The sequence below is a fragment of the Oncorhynchus mykiss genome, chromosome 9 (genome assembly GCF_013265735.2).
Source record: "Oncorhynchus mykiss isolate Arlee chromosome 9, USDA_OmykA_1.1, whole genome shotgun sequence".
In the NCBI taxonomy this organism is placed as follows: domain Eukaryota; kingdom Metazoa; phylum Chordata; class Actinopteri; order Salmoniformes; family Salmonidae; genus Oncorhynchus; species Oncorhynchus mykiss.
The window spans coordinates 35320726-35347572 of NC_048573.1; the positions used below are offsets into that span (position 1 = coordinate 35320726).

General features: G+C 43.9%; 1 protein-coding gene across 1 annotated transcript in view; it reads left to right on the top strand.

The window, feature by feature from the left end:
• Window positions 1-26847, top strand: part of LOC110531964 (prickle-like protein 2) — a 144808-nt gene that overhangs the window by 104855 nt on the left and 13106 nt on the right. Inside the window, exons 2-8 of the mRNA XM_036987863.1 lie at window positions 584-766; window positions 20204-20317; window positions 20432-20569; window positions 22773-22976; window positions 23447-23633; window positions 25001-25155; window positions 25263-26058. Of these exons, the coding sequence (XP_036843758.1) occupies window positions 635-766; window positions 20204-20317; window positions 20432-20569; window positions 22773-22976; window positions 23447-23633; window positions 25001-25155; window positions 25263-26058 (1726 nt within the window). The 5' untranslated portion in view covers window positions 584-634. The remainder of the gene's footprint in view (window positions 1-583; window positions 767-20203; window positions 20318-20431; window positions 20570-22772; window positions 22977-23446; window positions 23634-25000; window positions 25156-25262; window positions 26059-26847) is intronic.

A 26847-nucleotide genomic window follows, 5' to 3' on the forward strand; every position in this document is an offset into this window, starting at 1 on the left:
TCCCTTTTTCCGTCTGATTAGGTCTCTATATCTCTCTCTCTTTCTGCTCCTGTCTTTGTCGGATTCTTGTTTGTGTTAGTCATGCCTGAACCAGACTATCGTCATGTTTGCTGCAACCTTGTCCTGTCCTGTCGGAATCTGCCGGTCCATCTGAGCCTACCTATGTTTGGTTATTAAAGAAGCTCTGTTTACATTAATTCGCTTTTGGGTCCTCATTCACGCACCGTAACACTGAGCCAATGTGTGCGTTTGTGTGTGTGTCTCTGTGCAATATTAATGTGTAATTGCTTGTAACAAATTACTTAAAATGCTTTAATATATCTGCCATAGCCCTGATGTATGCCACTGGGAAATCTGAGCCCTAGAATACTAATTATTCTATCTCTCTATTTCTCTCACGCTCTCTTCACTTTCTCTTTTTCCCTCTCCCTCTCTCTCTCTTGCTCTCTCTCTCGCACGCTCCCCTTTTCTCTCTCTCACTCTCTCTCCCCTCTCTCTCTCCCTCTCCCTCTCTTTCGCTCTCTCTCCCTCTCCCTCTTTCTCTCCCTCTCCCTCTCCTTTCTCTTGCACTCTCTGCTAAAAGAAGACTGGTGTCCACTCTAAGAGTCCCAGTGAGGAGCATGTGGTGAGGGCCATGTCTCTGGAGATGGAGAAGAGTGTCACTAAGTTGATGTACGACTTCCAGAGGAACTCTACTTCTGACGACGACTCAGGCTGCGCGCTGGAGGAATACGCCTGGGTGCCCCCTGGCCTCAGCCCTGAACAGGTACACTACCCACCTCTCTGTTACCCTGTCTTTTGTACCCCTGTCTTTTTTCCCATTCTCTTACACTGCTGACTATACCCCTCAGTCTCAGCCCTGAACAGGTACACAACCGAATTCTGACTTTCTGTTACATCTTTATCCCAACTACCCACTAATCTAGCCATGCACATGCCTCTTCAAGTCTCCTGTGTCCTACCACAGTTTTCTGAACCCTGGCTGAAACAAATTGAACTGTATTTGTCACAACAGTCCAATTATTTGTAGCTGGATTCATTGATTGGTAAACGAGCAGCAGAACTGATGATTAATTCATTTTCAATCCCCTCGATCATGCGCTGAGTGCCACCAGTGGTTTGAGGAGAGAAGGATAGAGGAGAAAAAGACAGAAAATGACCAAACTGAAGATGGGCTGGAGGATAATCTGTGGAATGCATTGTCTGAAGAACATGAAATATGAAATATGAAAGTAATGAAATTATGGTTGTATTTTGTGTTTTGTGGGCGGCAGGTAGCCTAGTGGTTTGAGCATTTGGCCAGTAACCGAAAGGTTGTTGGATCGAAACCCACAAGCTAACAAGGTAAAAATATGTTGATCTGCTCCTGAACAAGGCAGTTAACCCATTGTTCCCCGATAAGGCCTTCATTGTAAATAAGAATTTGTTCTTAACTGTCAAAAAAAGATTTCAGTGGTCTATAATTCTTTGTTACTTTTATATGTTTTATTTTAAGTTTTTTAATTAAAACCGCATTGTTGGTTAAGTGCTTGTAAGTAAGCATTTCACTGTAACCTGTTGTTTTTGTGCAGTGTGACAAATAACATTTGATTTGATTTGATTTGATTGAAAATAGTCCGCTTAGATAATTTTTAACTATAACATGTATTTTTTGGACCTGTCTAAAGCATTCAACACAGTAGATACCTCATTACTTATTTAGATGCTTTCATCAATTGGTCTGAACCTGTAACGGCTGTCTCTGTCTCCTCTGACGAGGAGGAGTAGTAAGGATCGGAGGACCAATGCGCAGCATGGTACGTGTTCATGCTCTTTATTAAACCAAGCGAACACTGAAACAAAACAATAAACGACACGTGAAATAACAAACCGAAACAGTTCCATGTGGAACACACAACCACAGAAAATAAACACCCACAAAACACAAGTGGGAAAAGGCTACCTAAGTGTGATTCTCAATCAGAGACAACTAACGACACCTGCCTCTGATTGAGAACCATACCAACAAACAACGCAAACACAACATAGAAAACGGAACATAGACAACCCACCCAACTCACGCCTTGACCATACTAAAACAAAGACATAATAAAAGAACTAAGGTCAGAACGTGACAGTACCCCCCCCCCCCCCCCCCCAAAGGTGCGGACTCCAGCCGCAAAACCTAAACCTGTAGGGGAGGGTCTGGGTGGGTGTCTGTCCGCGGTGGCGGCTCTGGCGCGGGACGTGGACCCCACTCCACCATAGTCCTTCTCCGCCTCTTTACTCGCCTCTGTGACTTCTTTAACGCGGCGACCCTCGCCGCCGACCTCGGACTGGGGACCCAAACCACGGGTCCCCAATGGATGGGAGATTCCGGCAGCACCGGACGGACGAGAGATTCGGGCAGCACCGGACAGGCGGGAGACTCCGGCAGCTCCGGAGTGAAGGGCGATTCTGGCAGTTCCTGGCTGACGGACGGCTCTGGCAGCTCCTGGCTGACTGACGGCTCTGGCAGCTCCTGGCTGACTGACGGCTCTGGCAGCTCCTGGCTGACTGACGGATCTGGCAGCTCCTGGCTGACTGACGGCTCTGGCAGCTCCTGGTTGACTGACGGCTCTGGCAGCTCCTGGCTGACTGACGGCTCTGGCAGCTCCTGGTTGACTGACGGCTCTGGCAGCTCAGGACAAATGGGCGATTCTGGCAGCTCTGGACAGATGGGAGACTCTGTCAGCTCAGGACGGAAGGAAGACTCTGGCAGCTCAGGACAGACGGGAGACTCTGGCAGCTCAGAAGAGACGGGAGACTCTGGCTGCTCAGGACAGACTGGAGACTCTGGCGAGGTGGAATGGCCCGCACTGGGCTGTGCTGGCGAACCGGGGACACCATGCGTAAGGCTGGTGCCATGTACCCCGGCCCGAGGAGACGCACGGTCCACTTCTCTACACGGTAAGCACGGGGAGTTGGCTCAGGTCTCCTACCTGACTTAGCCACACTCCCCGTGTACTCCCCCCCAAGACATTTTTGGGGCTGCCTCTCGGGCTTCCAGCCGCGCTGCCATGCTGCTTCCTCATACCACCGCCTCTCGCCTTTCGCTGCCTCCAGCTCTGCCTTGGGGCGGCGATATTCCCCAGCCTGTGCCCAGGGTCCCTTGCCGTCCAAAATCTCCTCCCATGTCCAGGAGTCTTGCGATTTCGGCCGCTGCCCGTTACCACGCTACCTGCTCCTTGGTTGGTGGGTGATTCTGTAACGGCTGTCTTCTTCCTCTTCCTCCTCTCCTCTGACGAGGAGAAGTAGTAAGGATCGGAGGACCAATGCGCAGCATGGAATGTGTTCATGCTCTTTATTAAACCAAACAAACACTGAAACAAAACAATAAACGACACGTGAAATAACTAACCGAAACAGTTCCGTGTGGAACACACAGACACAGAAAATAAACACCCACGAAACACAAGTGGGAAAAGGCTACCTAAGTATGATTCTCAATCAGAGACAACTAACGACACCTGCCTCTGATTGAGAACCATACCAGGCCAAACGCAAACGGAACATAGACAACCCACCCAACTCACGCCCTGACCATACTAATACAAAGACATAATAAAAGAACTAAGGTCAGAACGTTACAGAACCCGGCAACATGTAGATGGTTTGAAAAGTAAATTAAGGACAGAACACCTAACAAAGGGTGTTTCACAGGGATCGGTTCTTGGTACGGTTCTTTTCACTATTTACATGAAAGGGGAAAGGGGGCTACCTAGTCAGTTGTACAACTGAATGCCTTCAACTGAAATGTGTCTTCCACATTCAACCCCTCTGAATCAGAGAGGTGCGGTGGGCTGCCTTAATCGACATCAACGTCTTCAGCGCCCCGGGAACAGTGGGTTAACTGCCTTGCTAATGGGCAGAAAAACAGATGTTTACCTTGTCAGCTCGGGGATTCTATCCAGCAAAATTTCAAACAATATTGGTTTACTGTATCTGTAATAATTCAAACTTTCATCTGTTTGCAGATGACACCGTGGTGTATGCTATTGCCCCCACAGCTGACCAGGCTCTGTCAGAGCTTCAATCTGCCTTTATTGTAATTGTCTCAAATCCCTTCCCATTGAACGTGGAACCAGGGAGAGCTTGGTTTGTTGTTTGGAAAGTTTGTTGTTTTGAAAGTGTATTGGAAAGCTATTTGGCGAAGAATGATAGGCTAGCTAGATACCTATCATGCTAGCAGCCCCTGACTGCAGCCCACAACGCGGTTATTCATTGTGGCTGGGACCGCGGATTGTCTGGGATTGTGGCTGTCTAGATCCCTCCCAGAAGCCTGGAAGGGATGAGAGCCAAACCTATGGGTTCATAGCTTCAACCCCGCAGCACACACACACATACACCAATTGATTAATGGACTGCTGAATATATATATTTTTCTCTTACTTTTCCATATTATCTCTATCTCTGATAAGCTACCCAAGGAAAGGTCTGAAAATAGCCCATAGTAATATACTGTATGTAGCCTTAGAAATAAGGTTCATGAAATTAATAACTTGCTAACATCAGATAACATTCATATACTACCCTTTATGAGACTCACTTAGATAATTAATTTGATGATACAGCAGTAGCAGTACAAGGATATAACATCTATAGAAGAGACCGAAGTGCTTATGGGGGAGGTGCTGCTGTGAATATTCAGAGCCATATCCCTGTAATGCTTAGAGAAGATCTTATGTCAAGTGTTATTGAAGTGTTGTGGTTGCAGGTTCACTTGGCACATTGTTAGTTGAGAAATGTAAAGCCTTTTCTTTTGGAGTGTCGCTATAGGCCACCAAGTGCTAACAGTCAGTATCTAGATAATATGTGTGACATGCTTGATGAATGAATGAATGAAATCACCAGTTGGCAACATTATGGGATTAATTAACAGAAATCAACAATCACTGTTGTAATCAAATCAATTTGTATTTGTCACCCCTGAATACAACAGGTACCTTACAGTGAAATGTTTACTTACAAGCCCTTAAAACCAACAATGCAGTTCTAAGAAAAAAGTGTTTAGAAAGTATTTACTAAAATAAACTGAAGTAAAAAAAAAATTTAAGTAAAGTATAGGTAGAATAATGCATGAATAATAAACAGAGTAGCAACAGCGTAAACATGGGGGTGGGGGGGGCAATGCAAATAGCCCAGGTAGCCATTAGATTAGCTGTTCAGCAGTCTATGGCTTGGGGGTAGAAGCTGTTAAGAAGCCTTTTGGACCTATACTTGGCGCTCCAGTACTGCTTGCCTTGCGGTAAAAGAGAGATCAGTCTATGACTAGGTTGAATGGAGTTTTTGCTCACACACGCTTTTTCAGTTCTGCCCACACATTTTCTATAGGATTGAGGTCAGGGCTTTATGATGGCCACCCCAATACCTTGACTTTGTTGTCCTTACGCCATTTTGCCAAAACTTTGGAAGTATGCTTGGGGTCATTGTTGTTGGGGAATAATCAGAATTAGTTGGTAACATAGGTACGATGTTTTATATTCATCATATGTTTGTAAGTTACTTCTCATCAGAATGTTATTTTTGTATAATACTGTGGCGGGGTTGCAGTATCTGTTCTATGTCAAGACTAAGTTGCTGGGGCCGGAGAGAGGGCGTGTATCTCTTGGCTCCACAATGTCTGTGTGCCAGTCAGTGTGTCTCTGTGATCTTGTCAAGATAGGATGGATTTGATATATGCCTGTTGATATGGAGGATTGGTTTATGGTTCTGAGTTTGAGAAAATAACATAGTTTAGGAGACAAAGCTGAACGATAAATTATGCCTATGCTGTCTGGCTATGTGTGTGTCTTTGCTATAAAGGATCTCAGTTGAAATGTGTAAGGGACTCAGAGAATTCATTGATAGACACTGAATTGATCTGAGAGTCACAGGGTAATGATAGAGCTCATATAATTAAAGATGGATTTTGTGATAACTAACTCTGACTTGTGTGTGGTTTGCTCTCATGATTTGGTAAATAGAGGAAATTTCCACGACATTGTCCATTTGGAAGACCCATTTGCTGTAAGGGGTGCGTAACTGGTGGCAGCGAAGTCAGACGCAGGAGAGCAGAACTAGATAATAGCCGGAGCAGTTTAATGGCAAAACCAACGGCATCAAAAATAACAACACATAGGTACAAACCCCGTCGTGCTCCAGACAACATGTGCACAAGCACTTAAAACAAACATTCACGCACAAAGACATGGGGGAAACAGAGGGCTAAATACACAACACATAGTGAGGGAAATGAAACTAGGTGTGTGGGAAAACAAGACAACACAAATGGAAAATGAAAAATGGATCAGCGATGGCTAGAAGACCGGTGAAGTCGACCGCCGAATATCGCCTGAAAAAGGAGAGGCATCGACTTCGGTAGAAGTCGTGACAAGTTTACCATGAGTAAGTATATAATTTGTATCTACTGAACAAAAATATAAATGCTTTATGCAACAATTTCAAATATTTTACTGATTTACCGTTCATAGGAAATCAGTCTATTAAAGTAAGTTCATTAGGCTCTAATCTATGAATTTCACATGACTGGGAATACAGAAATGCATCTATTGTTCACAGATACCTTAAAAAAAAGGTAGGAAAATCAGTCAGTATCTGCTGTGACCACCATGTGCTTCATGCAGCGCGACACATCCCCTTCACATAGAGTTGATCAGACTGTTGATTGTGGCCTATGGAATATTGTCCCATTCCACTTCAATAGCTGTGCGAAGTTGCTGGATGTTGACGGGAACTGGAACATGCAGTAGTACACGTCGATCCACAGCATCCCAAACATGCTCAATGGGTGAGAATGCAGCCCATAGACGAACTGGGACATTTACAGCTTGCAGGAATTGTGTACAGATCCTTGCGTCATGGGCCCGTGCAATGTCATACTGAAACATGAGGTGATGGCGGCAGATATATTCCACGACAATGGGCCTCGGGATATCGTCAAGGTATCTCTGTGCATTCAAAATGCAGTTGTGTTTGTTGTCCGAAGCTTATGCCTGCCCATACCATAACCCCACCGCCACCATGGGTAACTCTGTTCACAATGTTGACATTAGTAAGCCGCTTGCCCATACAACGCCATACTGCCACACTGTCTGCCATCTGCCAGGTAAGGTTGAAACCAGGATTCATCCATGTAGAGCACACTTCTCCAGTATGCCAGTTGCCATCGAAGGTGAGCATTTGCCCACTAAAGTCGTTTAGGACGCCAAACTGCAGTCAGGTCAAGACCCTGGTGAGGATGACGACCATGCAGAGGAGCTTCCCTGAGATGGTTTCTGACAGTTTGTGCAAAAAATATTGGGTTGTGAAAACCCACATTCATCAGCTTTCCAGGTGGCTGGTCTCAGACAATCCCAAAGGTAAAGAAGCTGGATGTGGAGGTCCTGGGCTGGCGTGGTTTTGAGGCTAGTTGGACATGGTACCAAATTCTCTGGCAACATCTCTGGTGGACATTCCTGCAGTCAGCATGCCAATCTGTGGTATTGTGTTGTGTGACAAAACTGCACATTTTAGAGTGGCTCTTTTGTCCTCAGAAGAGCCCTTCCAGAGCAAGGGCGAGGGAACAGACTCCTAAGCCAAAAGGACACTGACATCGTGAGGACAACCAAAGAGTCATTGAGCAGCCTGAACGGTCCACGCGGAGAATCCACTGAGACCTTCCCCACGTAATTACATCATTATATTCTGAACCATAAGAGCGGCAGTTTGGGGCAAGGGTTAGAATAAGCGTAGCTGACAAATTCACCCAAATGTATATTTCTCTCGTGTACTTTCTCTTTTTCTCTCTCTTTTAAATCCCCATTTTGGGTAACATGCGCCATAGTGTGTTGGCCCATTATATTAAGTTCTAATCAATAGCCTAGAATGTGTTTTTGTGTATGTATATCTTTTATCATCATTTTAGCTTTCTAGTAAATAAATACTCAACTAAGATTGGTGTGGTACGAACTCATTGGTGAAACCCGGGTCCGTGCAGATTCCAGGATTATGAGACGTTCAGAACAAGACTGTAGAGGTAACTGGTTAATTAATGTCGGTTGTAAAAATCGATATTCTGATATTCTTTGAGTTAATTTGGGAAATATAAACTCAATAAAACTAATTTTCCCATGGTGCCCCAAGTTAATGACTTAATAATTGCTTGGTTCAGTTAATCACGGAATTAGAAACCTTTAATCCAGTGGTTCTTAACCCGGGTTCGATCGAACCCCAGGGGTTCGGTGAGTCAGTCTCAGGGGTTCGGCGGAGGTTAAGACACTCATCCAATTCATATGATTCGTGATGACACGCTCCGCTTGGCCATCATTGGCTGCATGTGATCACGCTACATCGCTCGACTTGTGACTGTCGTGATGGTACGTCTTGTGATTTCTTTCTTAATATTTTAATCCCTTCATACTTACTATGTCGAGCAAAAAAAGAAAGTGGTCGGACGAATATGTACAATATGGATTCACATGTATAACGGAACGTGATGGGAGTTAGCGTCCTAACTGCATGATTTGCAATGCCAAGTTGAGCAATTCTAGTCTAGCACTGGCAAAACTAAGAGAAAACTTCCTTAAGCTGCATGGAGATGGAAAATACAAGAACACAACGCTCGCTGAATTCAAGGTGAAGAGAGCCAAATTCGATGAAAAGGCTACTCTGCCTGTTCTCGGCTTTGTACACATCAACAAACCGATCCTCACAGCATCGTACGAAGTTGCTTACCTGATCGCAAAGCAGGGCAAACCACACACAATTGGTGAAACACACAGCTGTGTTGAAGATGGCGAATATCATGCTGGGAAAAGAGGCTGAAGTTAAGTTATCCCAAATTCCTCTTTCAAATGACACCATCAGCGACAGAATAGAGGACATGAGCAACGACATCTTGGCTCAAGTAGTTGCAGATCTGATTTCAAGCCCGGCAAAATTCAGCCTTCAACTGGACGAGACCACAGACGTTTCCAATCTAAGCCAGCTTGCTGTATTTGTGCGCTATGTGAAAGACGATGTGATAAAGGATGATTTTTTATTTTGTAAGCCTCTTACAACAACAACTAAGGCAGCCGATGTGAAGAAACTTGTGGATGACTTCTTCAAAGACAACAATCTTTCGTGGGATATGGTTTCTGCAGTTTGTTCGGACGGAGCTCCAGTCATGCTGGGAAGAAAGTCTGGTTTTGGTGCGCTAGTGAAAGCCGATGCACCACACATCATTGTTACGCATTGTATTCTGCACAGGCATGCGTTGGCAACAAAAACCTTGCCTCCAAAACTGGCAGAAGTATTAAAAATTGTAGTGGAATGCGTGAACTATGTGCGAACTAGTACTCTGCGGCATTGCATCTTCAGTGAGCTGTGTAAAGAAATGGGCTCTGAATTCGAGGTACTTCTGTACCATTCTAACGTTCGGTGGTTATCCCGGGGACAGGTGCTGAATCATGTTTTTGCCGTGCATGTGGAATTAGCCCTGTTTTTGCAAGAGCACCAACATTGCCATGCAGATTGCTTCAAAAATTCTGAGTTCATTCTCATTTTAGCGTACATGGCTGATATCTTCGCAGCTCTCAATCATCTCAATCAAAAGATGCAGGGCGGTGGAGTCAACATCATCGAAGTGGAGGAAAACCTGAAGGCTTTTCAAAAAAGGCTACCGTCATGGAAACGACGAACAGAGAACAATAACTTCGCAACCTTTCCCCTGCTGGACGACTGTGTAAGTAAGATCGAAGATGTTTCTGGAATCGGAGACATTTCTGTACCCGCGGAACTGAAGCAAGCAATTGCCACGCACTTAGATTTTGATGATTTTGTTCTTTGAACACAGTGATGTTGATGCACGCTTCATTTTGTGCACCAGTCAAATATATACCTGTTTTGAATTTGAAAAAATCATTTTATTTTTCCAATTAAGAAGGGTTCGGTGAATGCGCATATGAAACTGGTGGGGTTCAGTACCTCCAACAAGGTTAAGAACCACTGCTTAATCATTCGATGAGCAACAGTCGTCACATTAACTAATACAACGTCACGACACTACTTTCTCTTGTAAACTAAAGACCCGGGGTGGAGATGAGAAGAGAAGGAAGTACCTATTTGAAAGTTAGAAAACAATTACTAGCTCGTAATTTTCCTCTTCAGTCTACCCCCTCCTTTTTCGAACATTCTGTTAAAAATCGCGCAACATTTCAGCGTCCTGCTACTCATGCCAGGAATATAGTATATGCATAGAAATGTATGTGTGGATAGAAAACACTCTGAAGTTTCTAAAACTGGTTAAATAACGTCTGTGACTAAACCAGAATGTGAACAGCAAGCGAAATCCCAAGAAAAACCTGGTCACAAAAACCACAGAAAAGTATTAATCCGCCAGTCTCTGAATTGTTTATTGCAAGCAAAAATATATAGCAGGGAGCTTGCAGTTCCTACAACTTCCACACGATGTCGCCAAAAATGTCATTTTCATTGACAAAAATCCTTTGTGTAATGACAAGTAGATCCTTCATTCCGTCCAGCATACAGCAATCGATTTTGGAAGAGAGACAAAGGACATCATTTTCTTGAGTAGCTGCTATTGAATACAGATCGCCCAGTGATCAATTTGATCGCTTATTAACGTTTACAAATACCTAAAGTTGGGTTACAAAAGTAGGTTGAAGTGTTTTGTCAAAGAATATAGGCAACTTATATAATTTTTAAAAATTACGTTGCGTGTTGTTGGAAGGGAGCTTTTTTCCTGAACCAGACAGGCTATACAAATGGATATTTTGGGCATACATGGACGGATTTAATCGGGAAAAAGACCCAATTGTGATGTTTATGGAACATATAGGAGTGCCAACAAAGAATATCATCAAAGCTAATGAATGTTTTATATTTTATTTCTGTGTTTTGTGTAGCGCCGGCTACGCTAATTATTTTGTTTACGTCCCCTTCAGGTATATTGGGGTGTTGCATGCTATCAGATAATAGCTTCTCATGCTTTCGCCGAAAAGCATTTTAAAAATCTGACTTGTTGGCTAGATTCACAACGAGTGTAGCTTTAATTCAATACCCTGCATGTGTGTTTTAATGAACGTTTGAGTTTTAACGAGTACATTTAGCATTTAGCGTAGCGCATTTGCATTTCCAGGTGTCTACATGAGACATCTGCATCTCAGGTAGGAGCAAGAGGTTATTAAGTAGCTCTCATTCTAGGAACGGTTGGAGACCCCTGCTCTAGGGCAATTCAGGTGGATGTTAGAGGGCTGAAGAATGTGTTTTGTTTTTCATGTTTTGTGTTTGCTTTCCATGTATTGTGTAATTGATCTGTACAGTATATACTGTAGCTATGTAAAGTGTAATTGTTGATTATTGATGTGTTCATGCAGGGCTCATATGCAAAAGATACCATGGTCTCAGCATGGATCCCTGGCTATGTAATGGTTAAATCAAATATGCTGTTTATGCTGTTTGTTGGATTGCAATGTTTTTATTCGATCAGGAACAAAATTGGAACAAACTAAAGCATAAACTTCAAGCACAGAGAGAAAATAGCACAGACATAAACATTCCTTGTACAGTGCCTTGCGAAAGTATTCGGCCCCCTTGAACTTTGCGACCTTTTGACACATTTCAGGCTTCAAACATAAAGATATAAACCTGTATTTTTTTGTGAAGAATCGACATCAAGTGGGGCACAATCATGAAGTGGAACGACATTTATTGGATATTTCAAACTTTTGTAACAAATCAAAAACTGAAAAATTGGGCGTGCAAAATTATTCAGCCACCTTAAGTTAATACTTGGAAGTTAATACTCTATCAGTTTTGCACATCGAGAGACTGACATTTTTTCCCATTCCTCCTTGCAAAACAGCTCGAGCTTAGTGAGGTTGGATGGAGAGCATTTTCAGCAGTTCTTTCCACAGCAGTTTTCAGTTCTTTCCACAGATTCTCGATTGGATTCAGGTCTGGGCTTTGACTTGGCCATTCTAACACCTGGATATGTTTATTTTTGAACCATTCCATTGTAGATTTTGCTTTATGTTTTGGATCATTGTCTTGTTGGAAGACAAATCTCCGTCCCAGTCTCAGGTCTTTTGCAGACTCCATCAGGTTTTCTTCCAGAATGGTCCTGTATTTGGCTCCATCCATCTTTCCATCAATTTTAACCATCTCCCCTGTCCCTGCTGAAGATAAGCAGGCCCAAACCATGATGCTGCCAACACCATGTTTGACAGTGGGGATGGTGTGTTCAGGGTGATGAGCTGTGTTGCTTTTACGCCAAACATAACGTTTTGCATTGTTGCCAAAAAGTTCAGTTTTGGTTTAATCTGACCAGAGCACCTTCTTCCACATGTTTGGTGTGTCTCCCAGGTGGCTTGTGGCAAACTTTAAACAACACTTTTTATGGATATCTTTAAGAAATGGCTTTCTTCTTGCCACTCTTCCATAAAGGCCAGATTTGTGCAATATACGACTGATTGTTGTCCTATGGACAGAGTCTCCCACCTCAGCTGTAGATCTCTGCAGTTCATCCAGAGTGATCATGGGCCTCTTGGCTGCATCTCTGATCAGTCTTCTCCTTGTATGAGCTGAAAGTTTAGAGGGACGGCCAGGTCTTGGTAGATTTGCAGTGGTCTTTGGGATGTTTAAAGCTTGGGAAATATTTTTGTATCCAAATCTGGCTTTAAACCTCTTCACAACAGTATCTCGGACCTGCCTGGTGTGTTCCTTGTTCTTCATGATGCTCTCTGCGCTTTTAACGGACCTCTGAGACTATCACAGTGCAGGTGCATTTATACGGAGACTTGATTACACACAGGTGGATTGTACTTATCATCATTAGTCATTTAGGTCAACATTGGATCATTCAAAGATCCTCACTTAACTTCTGGAGAGAGTTTGCTGCACTGAAAGTAAAGCGGCTGAATAATTTTGCACGCCCAATTTTTCAGTTTTTGATTTGTTGAAAAAGTTTGAATTATCCAATAAATGTCGTTCCACTTCATGATTGTGTCCCACTTGTTGTTGATTCTTCACAAAAAAATACAGTTTTTTATCTTTATGTTTGAAGCCTGAAATGTGGCAAAAGGTCGCAAAGTTCAAGGGGGCCGAATACTTTTGCAAGGCACTGTACTTTCCATGGACGGGAGCTGTCCTTATGATGGAGAAATTAGTTCCGTGTTTGTTCTCAGGTCGATCAGGCTGAAGTTAAAACTCCTGTCTCCACAGTAAAGTGCTGTACCTCCCGCCCTTGCTCATTCTCTCCCTCGCTCGCTCCCGGGGCTCTGTTAATAGATGACAGGTATTGCTGATGATAGTTATTTTCTCTAGTCAGCCATCTTGACAGGATGCTGATGGAAGCTGTGGCCTTTCTCTGAACCGACAGGAGATGAATGAAATCAAGACAACTTAGTTTGGCGTCTACTGTTGCCTAAGTGACTGTTTTCTACAGGATTGGAGATTCTTAGTGTTTTGGTGCAATGCTAGCCCACATGAAAAACACTATAGTATTCTATGGTATAAATACTCTAGTATTGCTATATTTATATACTATGAACAGGCAGTGGCTCGGGTGGTTGTTGTCCTTGATGATCTTTATGGCCTTCCTGTAACATCGGGTGGTGTAGGTGTCCTGGAGGGCAGGTAGTTTGCCCCCGGTGATGCATTGTGCAGACCTCACTACCCTCTGGAGAGCCTTACGGTTGTGGGCGGAGCAGTTGCCGTACCAGGCGGTGATACAGCCCGCCAGGATGCTCTCGATTGTGCATCTGTAGAAGTTTGTGAGTGCTTTTGGTGACAAGCCAAATTTCTTCAGCCTCCTGAGGTTGAAGAGGAGCTGCTGCGCCTTCTTCACGATGCTGTCTGTGTGAGTGGACCAATTCAGTTTGTCTGTGATGTGTATGCCGAGGAACTTAAAATTTACTACCCTCTCCACTACTGTTCCATCGATGTGGATAGGGGGGTGTTCCCTGAAGTCCACAATCATCTCCTTAGTTTTGTTGACGTTGAGTGTGAGGTTATTTTCCTGACACCACACTCCGAGGGCCCTCACCTCCTCCCTGTAGGCCGTCTCGTCGTTGTTGGTAATCAAGCCTACCACTGTTGTGTCGTCCGCAAACTTGATGATTGAGTTGGAGGCGTGCGTGGCCACGCAGTCGTGGGTGAACAGGGAGTACAGGAGAGGGCTCAGAACGCACCCTTGTGGGGCCCCAGTGTTGAGGATCAGCGGGGTGGAGATGTTGTTGCCTACCCTCACCACCTGGGGGCGGCCCGTCAGGAAGTCCAGTACCCAGTTGCACAGGGCGGGGTCGAGACCCAGGGTCTCGAACTTGATGACGAGCTTGGAAGGTACTATGGTGTTGAATGCCGAGCTGTAGTCGATGAACAGCATTCTCACATAGGTATTCCTCTTGTCCAGATGGGTTAGGGCAGTGTGCAGTGTGGTTGAGATTGCATCGTCTGTGGACCTATTTGGGCGGTAAGCAAATTGGAGTGGGTCTAGGGTGTCAGGTAGGGTGGAGGTGATATGGTCCTTGACTAGTCTCTCAAAGCACTTTAGCTTTCTTGGGAACAGGAACAATGGTGGCCCTCTTGAAGCATGTGGGAACAGCAGACTGGTATAGGGATTGATTGAATATGTCCGTAAACACACCGGCCAGCTGGTCTGCGCATGCTCTGAGGGCGCGGCTGGGGATGCCGTCTGGGCCTGCAGCCTTGCGAGGGTTAACACGTTTAAATGTTTTACTCACCTCGGCTGCAGTGAAGGAGAGTCCGCATGTTTTCGTTGCAGGCCGTGTCAGTGGCACTGTATTGTCCTCAAAGCGGGCAAAAAAGTTATTTAGTCTGCCTGTGAGCAAGACATCCTGGTCCATGACTGGGCTGGTTTTCTTCTTGTAGTCCGTGATTGACTGTAGACCCTGCCACATACCTCTTGTGTCTGAGCCGTTGAATTGAGATTCTACTTTGTCTCTATACTGACGCTTAGCTTGTTTGATAGCCTTGCGGAGGGAATAGCTGCACTGTTTCTATTCGGTCATGTTACCAGTCACCTTGCCTTGATTAAAAGCAGTGGTTCGCGCTTTCAGTTTCACGCGAATGCTGCCATCAATCCACGGTTTCTGGTTAGGGAATGTTGTAATCGTTGCTATGGGAACGACATCTTCAACGCACGTTCTAATGAACTCGCACACCGAATCAGCGTATTCGTCAATGTTGTTATCTGACGCAATACGAAACATATCCCAGTCCACGTGATGGAAGCAGTCTTGGAGTGTGGAATCAGCTTGGTCGGACCAGCGTTGGACAGACCTCAGCGTGGGAGCTTCTTGTTTTAGTTTCTGTCTGTAGGCAGGGATCAGCAAATTGGAGTCGTGGTCAGCTTTTCCGAAAGGAGTGGGGTGCAGGGCCTTATATGCGTTGCGGAAGTTAGAATAACAATGATCCAAGGTTTTTCCAGCCCTGGTTGCGCAATCGATATGTTGATACAATTTAGGGAGTCTTGTTTTCAGATTAGCCTTGTTAAAATCCCCAGCTACAATGAATGCAGCCTCAGGATGTATGGATTCCAGTTTACTACTACTGTAGTATTTACAGTGTTTTTATGGACATGACTGTAGTATACTGTAGTATTTACTGCAGTGTTTTGGGGGACATTAGTGTATTAAACTGTTGTATTTACGGTAGTGGTTTCGCAGACATGACTGCTGTCGTGTCTGCACTTAAGTGATATGACATGCTACTCTATACAATCCTTTCTCTGTAATTAATATTACCTGATTGAGCTAATCATGTAAATGTAATTAACTAGAAAGTCGGGGCACCACGAAATAATATTTATGGAGCAGTTATCCTCCGAATAAACTCTTAAAGACCTAGTAATATTTTACATCAATAGCAGTCAATATCAATCGTCACCTTATTTCAGTCTCATCTGAAAGTTGTAAATTCTTGGTTATCTTCACGAACCCTGGCTAACAAGTTGAATCAGCAATACAAAATTGGGTTTAATTATTTATTTACTAAATACCTAACTAATCACACAGAATTACATATACACAGAATTAATCATACATTGATTACAAATTATGTCATAAAGGAAACGTCCCTAGCAGACGGACCAGCTGGTTACACAAAGAAAAGAGGGCTGGGTTTGAGTGAAAGAGGGGGAAGACTGAAGAGCAAAGGGAGAAGCCGTATCGGGCCGTAGGCAGCTACTCTATCGTAAATACAGAATCTTATGCAGTCTAAATTACCGCCCATTTGAAAAAGGTAAATGCAATAAATATTTACTCTGAGCTGCGCTTCGTTAGGTTGGTGGTAGATGGAAGGCCGTGTTGCCCAACAGTCCTTTGTCCTTTGAAGAGTGACTCTGGTGGTGAACGGGAAATGTTGTAGTGTCGTTGTTGTGTGGTAGACGGGATACTCGGTCTGTCCTCTCCTAGCCCACATTTAAAGCTGCTGTTGCTAACTCAACGGCTAGAATGTAGAATGTATCACTTCTGTAGTGAATAAGAGTTCAAAGTTCATGCCATTCGCAACCAAAGCTCACGCTGAGGTTGGCATTGTTCTGTAGTTATTATCTGAACCCTTCTGACATCGGATCGTCATCCTAATGTACCCGGAACAGAAAGTTATATTGTCGAAAAGGCTTTATATAGGAAGGGAGAGGAGGGCGTGTTTCATTGTTTATAACCAATGTCTCTTCACATGAGCGGGCCACTGAGTCGGGCCTAATTCACTCATGAAAACCCAATTCTCACATTTTGGAAGCTAAAATCAAATTTCATCCCCTCCCAAATTAATTTCATATTAAAATTGCACAACAATTCCATGTGAATCTGATAACTATAATGTGTAGACTTTCCACTGTACCATTTATGTCATCCTATCATTGATGAGAATGTCTCAGATGACAACCGAACTGACATCATATTCATTAAGTACCAACGCATGTGTTCAACTGGTTGGATTACCAAAATATGGTTCATTTCCCCTCACCTTCTGATGCTCCCAGAATCCCTGTTTAACAAAGGCTATTCAAGAGTCCCTCTGTAGAGTCAAGAGAAAAGGAAGGGAGAAAGGTATTTATGGGGGGGGTCATAAACCTTACCCACAGGCCAATGTCATGACACTGTATTATACTGTTGTATTTACTATACTGTTTTTGTTTTATTATGTTTGACATAGAAGTTGGTTCTTTCACATTGAGGAAACTGGATAATTACTAAGAGCACAATTTCCATAACCTGTAAGTAGGTAGGACTGACGTCTGAACGAATAGTTCAGAGCTTCTGCTCTACTTCTTCGATAGGGTTTAACGGCGGTTTGCATCCAACGTTAATGGTGCATTATTTTTAATGGAATCTAAAAATATAATTTAAAAAAACATTGTGGGAAAGGGGGAAAATGACATCATACCAAATATCAAAAATAGACACGTCAACAAACAAAACCAATCCCACTTCTTCAATCACAGTCCATTCAAAATACATCCCTACACAGGCTCAAGGGCCTGTGATGCAAGAACATTCACCAACAGGATTTCTTGCAAGGCCTCGGCAGTGAAATATCAGCTGCATTCACAATGATTTCAATTTTCTCTTCTTCGCTTGTGCTGTTCAGTTTATGACCAATGTAATAAATAGTCAAATGTCCACCTTTTTAACATGTAACATTTTATGAGAAACCTTCATTTGTGGTGGTGGCTCTAGAACCTTTGTTTCTTGCTTGCCACTCGTTCCTTCCAGTCTTCTTAACGCCTCCAGATAGGGAACAAGCTGGACACCCCTTACTCTTGCCACCTCGATCTCCTTCAGCCTAACAGGGTACTCCAGGAATTTAGGGGGCATGTTCGCCACCAGAATTGCAGCATTTCACTTAATCTGGCATACTATACTCTTCCAATCTGCACACACTTGACAGATGACCAAATCTTCTGCATTTATGACACTGAAGGGGCTTGTGCACAAAAGCTCTTAGAGGATATCTCATGAATCCCATCTTTATATGAGAAGGGAGAGACTCTTCATCAAAGAACAGTAGTTTTTTTCTCCATCCACCCCTCAGATCAGTCAACGGGCACCAAGCACTCCATCTACAGTATGTCTTCAGTTACAGTATCCTCTGCCTTTTCTCACGCGCCACCCCAGAAATGACCCCCTTGATAGGCGCCTTGCTTTGAAAATCCATACAGGAAACACTCTACTCTGATATCTTTATGAGACTTAAGACACGCTTCCTCTGCTAAGCAGAAACAAAAAAAAATCTAAATAAAACCACTTCTTGTGACTCTCAACACTTTCCTCCAACACATTCCAGATTTTCCTTGAGACGTTAAATGGATTTCCCAGGTAGCATTGGTCCAATACCCTCACTCCTATTAAAAACGAGTCTAGGGGGTTTGCAAGCTTCCACCACAACAACTACATCTCTTATTAACCTTCTTCCTCGCCTCTGTACCCTACTCATTCTCACTCTGTGCAATTATCTTCACCCAATTCGCTAGCAGTTTCAAACAAAACTTCACTTTCCACTATCTTGTCAATCCATATCGAGGGCCCCTCTATTACCTGTAGGGAACATAACATATGGTCTATACTTGGCATGTAGGTTTCTCACTCATGGTAGGCACAAATTGGGATATGGGGAAGTATTCTACGGTATACTACACAGTTCTATATTAAGAACTACATGATCGATGGACACTACAGTGTGTAGTATAGTATTTTACAATATACTACAAAATGATATAGTAAGTACTACACATGATCGAGGGATACTACAGTGTGGAGTATAGCATTCTACATTATAAATTGGGAAGTTCGATTGGCTAACAGCCATGGTATACCACGGGTATGACAAAACATTTATTTTTACTGCTCTAAATACATTGGTAATCAGTTTATACTAGCAATAAGGCACCACGGAGGTTTGTGGTATATGGCCAATATATCACGGCGATGCGAAGTGCCTAAGAACCGCCCTTAGCTGTGGTATGTTGTCCATATACCACACTCCCTTGTGCCTTATTGCTTAAGTATAATACAGTTTACTACATAATTCTATAGTAAGTACTGAAGAATTCTATGGCAAACTGTGCATGTTTTTCTTGTGGGAGGTGTGAGCCACAAGATGATTTTAGTTTAAATCTGCTCTGTATGTGTCAAGGATTATGTTGCAAATCATTATAATAATACGATCAGATCATTCTGTTCTTGGAGAATAATTACCTGAAGTGTTTCCCCTCCATTTCATCAAGTGACTTTAGCTCAACAAGTTTAACTGAATGCCTGAAATTACTTTGATTGTCGCCTACAGTAAAGTCATAGATACCATAGATACAGTCCCAGCCAAAGGTTTGGACACACCTACTCAGTCAAATGGTTTTTAATTATTTTTCTTTATTTTCTACATTGTAGAATAATAGTGAAGACATCAAAACTATGAAATAACACATATGGAATCATGTAAAAACCCCAAAACTATTAATAAACAAATCAAAATATATTTTAGAATTTAGATTCTTCACTGTAGCCACCCTTTGGCTTGATGACAGCTTTGCACACGCTTGGCATTCTGTCAACCAGCTATCTCTAACCTGTACCTACCCCCGCACACTGACTCGGTACCGGTACCCACAAGCATCGCTATTGTTATGTTATTGTGTTACTTTTCATTTTAAAAAATTATGTTTTCTTAACTGTTCTTGAACTGCACTGTTGGTTAAGGGCTTTGCAAGTAAGCATTTCACGGTAAAGTCTACACTTGTTGTATTCGGCGCATTTGATTTGATCAGTCAGCTATTGAAAGAGAGCATTGCTCTCCATGGCTGCATCTGCAGCAGTGCCACAGGATCCTTTGTCCCAGACACTCATGGTTCCAGCCATTGTTCTCAAGAATAAGGCTGATGGAAGACAGACCAATAACCAACACAGCAGAATATGAAGCCCATCATCAATTCATTAGAAACAGCAGCTTTCAGGTTAATCTGGGAGGGCTCTTTAAAACTCAAGGTATGCTTTCAATTGACAGACATTTGACCATTAGAAACCAATTCTGTTTTTCTCTTCCATCCAACCTTGTTCTCATGGGGCCGGTTGGGGTCGGCGACAGAGATAATGACAGGGATGCACATGTCTTACTTCAGGAAGGGAGGACCACACTAGCCACTCAAATCAAATCACTCATCTATGGTTTGTGTCCCTGTCAGGTGCATCAGTACTACAGTTCTCTACCTGAGGACAGGGTGCCGTATGTGAACAGCCCAGGAGAGAAGCACCGCATCAAACAGCTGATTCACCAGCTGCCCCCGCACGACAACGAGGTGACACACTAGTTTACCTGATACTCTGTGTCTAGTGACTATTGACACATTCACGCAGGTATGGATGATGTGTTTGATTATGATGATGATGGAGTATGTTGATCTGGTTGTCAGGTCCGTTACTGTAACGCGCTGGACGACGAGGAGAAGAGGGAGCTCAAGCTCTTCAGTAACCAGAGGAAAAGGGACAACCTGGGCCGAGGCAATGTCCGCCCTTTCCCACTGTCCGTCAGTGGGGCCATCTGTGAACAGGTACACACTGCTGACACAAAACAATCATCACAGAAATCCTACAGCACAAAGAGCAGACACATAGGGGGTTCCACTAGGTCAGGTATTCCCACACTGGGGTACGGGGGTACGCGCAATGCTGTCGGGGGTACGCCAAATAAAAATGTGATTCACATATAAAATAACAATTAAAAAATGTATATAACAATAAGAATTCTTTACATTTTCAAACAGTCCATTTATATTTGCCAACGGGGCTATACATTTGGGAGAGGTTTTCTTCACGCTTGAGTAGCCTCGTTTCACTGCCAAAAATAAAATTAAATAATCTACTGTTCAGCGAAATAGCATCACAATGTCAAGTACAGGTAGCTTACTCAGATAATTAACATCCAATCACATTAACCGTTACTCTCTCACAGCTGCTGCTCATTCCGCTTGCTGGAAAATGGATCAATCATAAAAGTTGTTCTGCTTCCACGAATACACCCAATGCTAGCATCAGTAATTCTACATTTGTTGTTAGCCCAGCTAGCATAGACACTGACGGTTGTGACTCTGATGCAGCCGAAGAACTGCTGCCCCCATACCCGGGAAAGCACAGAACAACAGACAGAGACATTTGACCATCGAAGAGGCACAAATATGATGAGAAATACATTGATTTGGGGTTCACTTACACTACCGTTCAAAAGTTTGGGATCACTTAGAAATGTCCTTGTTTTTTAAAGAAAGGCACATTTTTTTGTGCATCAAAATAACATCATATTGATCAGAAATACAGTGTAGAAAGAGGAGTGAATAGAAAGAGGAGTGGGAGACCCCGGTGCACAACTGAGCAAGAGGACAAGTACATTAGAGTGTCTAGTTTGCAAAACAGACGACTCACAAGTCCTCAACTGGCAGCTTCATTAAATAGTATCTGCAAAACACCAGTCTCAATGTCAATAGTGAAGAGGCGACTCCTGGATGCTGGCCTACTAGGCAGAGTTGCAAAGAAACTCTTGCAAATCACAATTCCAGTGAGTCAGAAGTTTACATACTGTTGACTGTGCCTTTAAACAGCTTGGAAAATTCCAGACAATTATGTCATGGCTTTAGAATCTTCTGATAGGCTAATTGACATAATTTTTGTAAATTGGAGGTGTACCTGTGGATGTATTTCAAGGCCTGCCTTCAAACTCATTGCCTCTTTGCTTGACATCATGGGAAAATCCCCAAAAATCAGCCAAGACCTCAGAAAAAAATTATAGACCTCCGCAAATTTGGTTCATCCTGAAACGTTTGACCCAAGTTACACAATTTTAAGGCAATGCTACCAAATACTAATTGAGTGTATGTAAACTTCTGACCCACTGTGAATGTGATGAAATAAATAAAAGGTGAAATAAATCATTCTCTACTGTTATTCTGACATTTCACATTCTTAAAATAAAGTGGTGATCCTAATTGACCTAAGACAGGGAATATTTACTAGGATTAAATGTCAGGAATTGTGAAGAATTCAAATGTATCTGGCTAAGATGTATGTAAACTTCCGACTTCAACTGTATATGCATCCTTTCTAACATACCGTTCTCAGAAACCTGTGGTTAGTTATTCACAATTTTTGATGAACAAATAAGGTTTGCATGTACAGTGGGGCAAAAAAGTAATTGTGCAATTTCTCCCACTTAAAAAGATGAGAGGCCTGTAATTTTCATCATAGGTACACTTCAACTATGACAGACAAAATGAGAAAAAAAAATCCAGAAAATCACATTGTAGAATTTTTAATGAATTTATTTGGCAGACTTAAGATGGCAAAAAACAACATTTGAAAGTGTACTGACCCTGGTGCTAGAGGGGGTACGCAGCTGGAGGATGAATGTTTGAAGGGGTACAGGGCTATAAAACGTTTGGGAACCACTGCACTAGGGGACAGTGCAAATGGGATAAAATCTTTGCCACAGCAAATCAAATATTTGAAAATAATCAGCTTGCCTTGGTATTCTGTTTGATGTCTAATCAAAAGGATTAGCCATAGAAGCCCTTTTGTGATTAGGTCATGCACATTTAAAAAGATTGGATTATTTATATCATGTAACTGGCGTCTTGCTCCCCCTCCCCCTTGGTCAATTCCTTTCTTTGACTCTCTCTTTCTCTCTCTTTTCATCTATTTATCTCTCACTCCCTCTCCCTGTCTCCCCTGCCTCCCCTCCCTTTCTCGCTCCCTCTCTCTCAGTGTGGGGGCCAGATAAATGGAGGGGACATTGTGGTGTTTGCGTCACGGGCAGGCCACGGCCTGGTGTGGCACCCTCACTGCTTTGTGTGCAGCATGTGTGAGGAGCTCCTGGTGGACCTCATCTACTTTCACCAGGAAGGGAAGATCTACTGCGGCCGGCACCATTCAGAGATGCTCAAACCCCGCTGCTGTGCCTGCGATGAGGTGAGCCCGGCTGGGCTTAGAGGGCTGGGGTGGTGGGAGGGTTGGCTGGGTTAGCTGAAGCTCAGAAGGTTGAGATGGGGTTTAAGGTGGTGGGAAGTTGGAAGGAGCTGGAGCTGGAGCGCAGAAGGGTGAGATTGGGTTTTACAGGGTAAAGAGTGTTGAGGGATCTCATCCATCCTTCCACATCAGTTATCCAGCTCTGCAGAAGTTTTGCTCAGTTTGACTGAGTCTTATTTCTACTAATGCTAAGATGCGTGCAAGCCCAGAATCTGTCACCGCTTGGTGTCTATCTCTCTCCCCCTCTGGGGTTCTATGGTTTGACAGGCTGTTCTCTGTCTCTCCTGCATATTATATTTCATTGTCTTTACTGATGAGCTTGGTGTCTCTCTAATAGCTTTAGATGATTTTGCTGATGATTATCTTTGCTCTCTCTCTGTCTGCCTGTCACTCTCTCTCACTCTCTTTTTTAGATTATTTTTGCTGATGAGTGCACAGAGGCAGAGGGCAGGCACTGGCACATGAAGCACTTCTGCTGCTATGAGTGTGAGGCTCCGCTGGGCGGCCAGCGCTACATCATGAAGGATGGACGTCCACACTGCTGCCACTGCTTCGAGTCCCTGTATGCAGAGTACTGTGACGCCTGCGGTGAACACATAGGTACATGGTTCTAGATGTTTCCTAAACACAATTTATACATGCTTACTGCACTCTTCTCTTTCTTTCTATTGATTATTATCAGATTGTACGTTTAGACATGGAAATAGATAAATCATGCAAATATTATTTTCTTCAAAACGCACCTGCATCCTTTTCCTGTTTTTCTGTCTTTCCCTCTGTCTCTGCCACTCTCTCCATTGCTGTTCATCTCCTGCCATCCCACTTATTCTCTCTTGGTAACTTTATATCAATCCCCGTTTTTCTTTATAGCATTTCTTCCCTTGCTCTGTTTTTCACCCTTTCTTTGTCTCTGTGTCTCTTTACATGTATCTTACCCCCTGTCTTCCAGCCTCTCTCTTTGACTGTGTTGTTCCCACACACTATAAAACTCACTTTGTCTTTCTCTGTGTCATTACCGCCATCTCTCCATGTCACAACTCATTTCATTATTGACATGTTTTTTTGTGTGACAAAACACAATGGCGTCATTCAAGGACCCTGTAGTCGTTAAGAGAGAATAGTCATAAAATCTGAGATAGAAATCCATAGCTTCAAGCATTCATGACTAAAGCATATAATAGAAAACATTACATACCAATTTACAGTAGAAGTCATTTGGAAAGCAGCTGTCACTCGATAGCAGAACAGAACACTCAGAGCCATGTGCATCATTCAGCTGTGCTAAGACATGACTGGCTAGGGAAATGAAGGTGGTTATTATCTGCTGCCCAGAATCCAGTTAGACAGGGGGAAGCTATGAGCCATTCAGATCCAGAGGATGCCATGTTGTGTCCAGATGGACCATGTGAAATTTTGTTTTAGGAGAAGGGCTTTCTATAAATGTATTTTTAAATTATTATATAGACCGCATAATCCCAGTTTTGGGTAAAATCACAATATCAGTTTGTACTGTACTTAATTTCTTCATCCAGTAAATATCATTAAAATATTTTGCAGGCTCATATTTTACAGATTAGCTGTTGGCTTACTGAGGAGTGATACAGTCTCACTGTAGATAATGGGTTTATTAGACTCAGTATGTGATATCCCAACACTGACACCTTATTAGTAGTAAGTAGTAGTATTATTTCAAATTCTAATTGTAACCGGTGTGAAATGGCTAGCTAGCTAGCGGGGTGCACACTAGCAACATTTCAATCGGTGAAGTCACTCGCTCTGAGACCTTGAAGTAGTTGTATCCCTTGCTCTGCAAGGGCTGCGGCTTTTGTGGAGCGAAAGGTAACGATGATTTGTGGGTCGCAGTTGTTGACGTGTGCAGAGGGTCCCTGGTTCAAGCCCAGGTAGGGGCAAGGAGAGGGATGGAAGCAACACTGTTACATAATGACAGGATCTAATCCTTTCCCCAGGCATTGACCAGGGCCAGATGACATATGACGGGCAGCATTGGCACGCCACAGAGGAGTGTTTCTGCTGTGCCCGCTGTAAGCGTTCCCTCCTGGGGCGCCCCTTCCTGCCCAAACAGGGACAGATCTACTGCTCACGCTCCTGCAGCGCCGGACAGGTGAACAACCACCACTTGACTGAATGTTCAGTTGACCATTGTATAGTATGTGCATTATATATGTATTTCAATTATATGTTATAAATTCTATAAATTCCATCAATCAGGACCCAGACGAGTCAGACTCATCTGACTCGGCCTTCCAGAGTGCCCGCTCCCGTGAGTCTCACCACAGCATCAAGATTCTAAAACCGGAGCGCCGAAATGCAGAGCAGGAGCGTCGCCAGCCAGCGCCCATGACTGATCGTCTATCTGTTGAGGTGGACCCCCTGTCTATCCAGATGGACCATCTGAGCCTTGGCTCTAGCCAGACACCCAGTCGAACACCCAGCCGCACACCCAGTCACGCCCCCAGCCGCACCCCTAGTCTCAACCAAGTGTGGATGAGCCGGGATGAACCTTACCCCCCAGCCTATGAGACAGCCAACGAGGGCTCCCAGCAGGATGCCTCTCCAACCCCCAATTCCCTGCTCCTGGGCCTGTGTAACCCCAGGAAAGGCTACAGCCCCAGCTCCCACAACCCCCTGCCCCCAGCCCAGAGCCCTGTCAACCCAGGAAAAAGGCCTGAGTCCAGAGCTAAAGTGCAGGGCAACACGAAGCGAACGCCCATGGCGGCACTGAGGGGTCAATCCTTCCAGGACAACTGGATCCACCACAGCCAAGACGAGTTCCGCCCACCCAAGCTGAGGACCCAGATGAGCTTCAACGAGGTGTCCAGCCAAGGCCAGGGCTTCTCGAACAAGAGGAACATCAGCATGCATGGCTTCCAGAGGGACAGCAGGCCCCCCCTGACCAGGACCAGGAAAGCAATGAGCAATGGTATGAGCTTCACAGAGCCCCTCACCCCTCTGGAACAGACCCCCCGAGGATCTATGGAGTCTCTGGCCCTGTCCAATGCTACAGGTACTGTACCCTCTCAACTGAGTTTAGAAGCTACATTGTAGACAAGGGGCTTTATTTTCGGCGGGTGTTAAGCCAGCACAATTGTCAAATGTATGCTTGTTTTGCAATTTTGACCTGTTAAAGCCGGCGCTCTTCTGTTTTCAAACCCTAGCATCAGGATTGGTAAATGACCTAGCTTGCGCTGAGGTGGGAGGGTTGGCAATATTTGGGGTGTATCCTTAAAAACTTGTGCCAAAGTGCACATTTCAGGTAACGCTGGTCCCCACGATCTAATGAAACATTCTGGCAATGTTTAAAGAACAAATTGGGCCTCCCGAGTGGCGCAGTGGTCTAAGGCACTGCATCGCAGACACGGTCGCCAGGTGTACAGTGTTTCCTCCGACACATTGATGCGGCTGGCTTCTGGGTTAAGTGGACATTGTGTGAAGAAGCAGGGCGGCTTGGGTGGGTTGTGTTTCGAAGAACACACGGCTCTTGACCTTCCCCTCTCACGATTCCATACGGGAGTTGCAAGGATGAGACGAGACTGTAACTAACAATTGGATACCACTATATTGGGGAGAAAATATAGGTAAAAAAATTACAAATTAAATGTGTTCTAGGAACATTCTTGCAACATCTGGCGAATGCTTTATGCAAACATTCTATAATCATCAGTACGGCTGGACAGTTTGTGTGTCATGAAAACATTTGCCACGACCTATCAAATGTTCTGGAAACTTTCACAGAACCAATTCTGGTTTGCTGGGAAAACATTACAGGTACATTGTGTTTGTTACGGGATTCTTC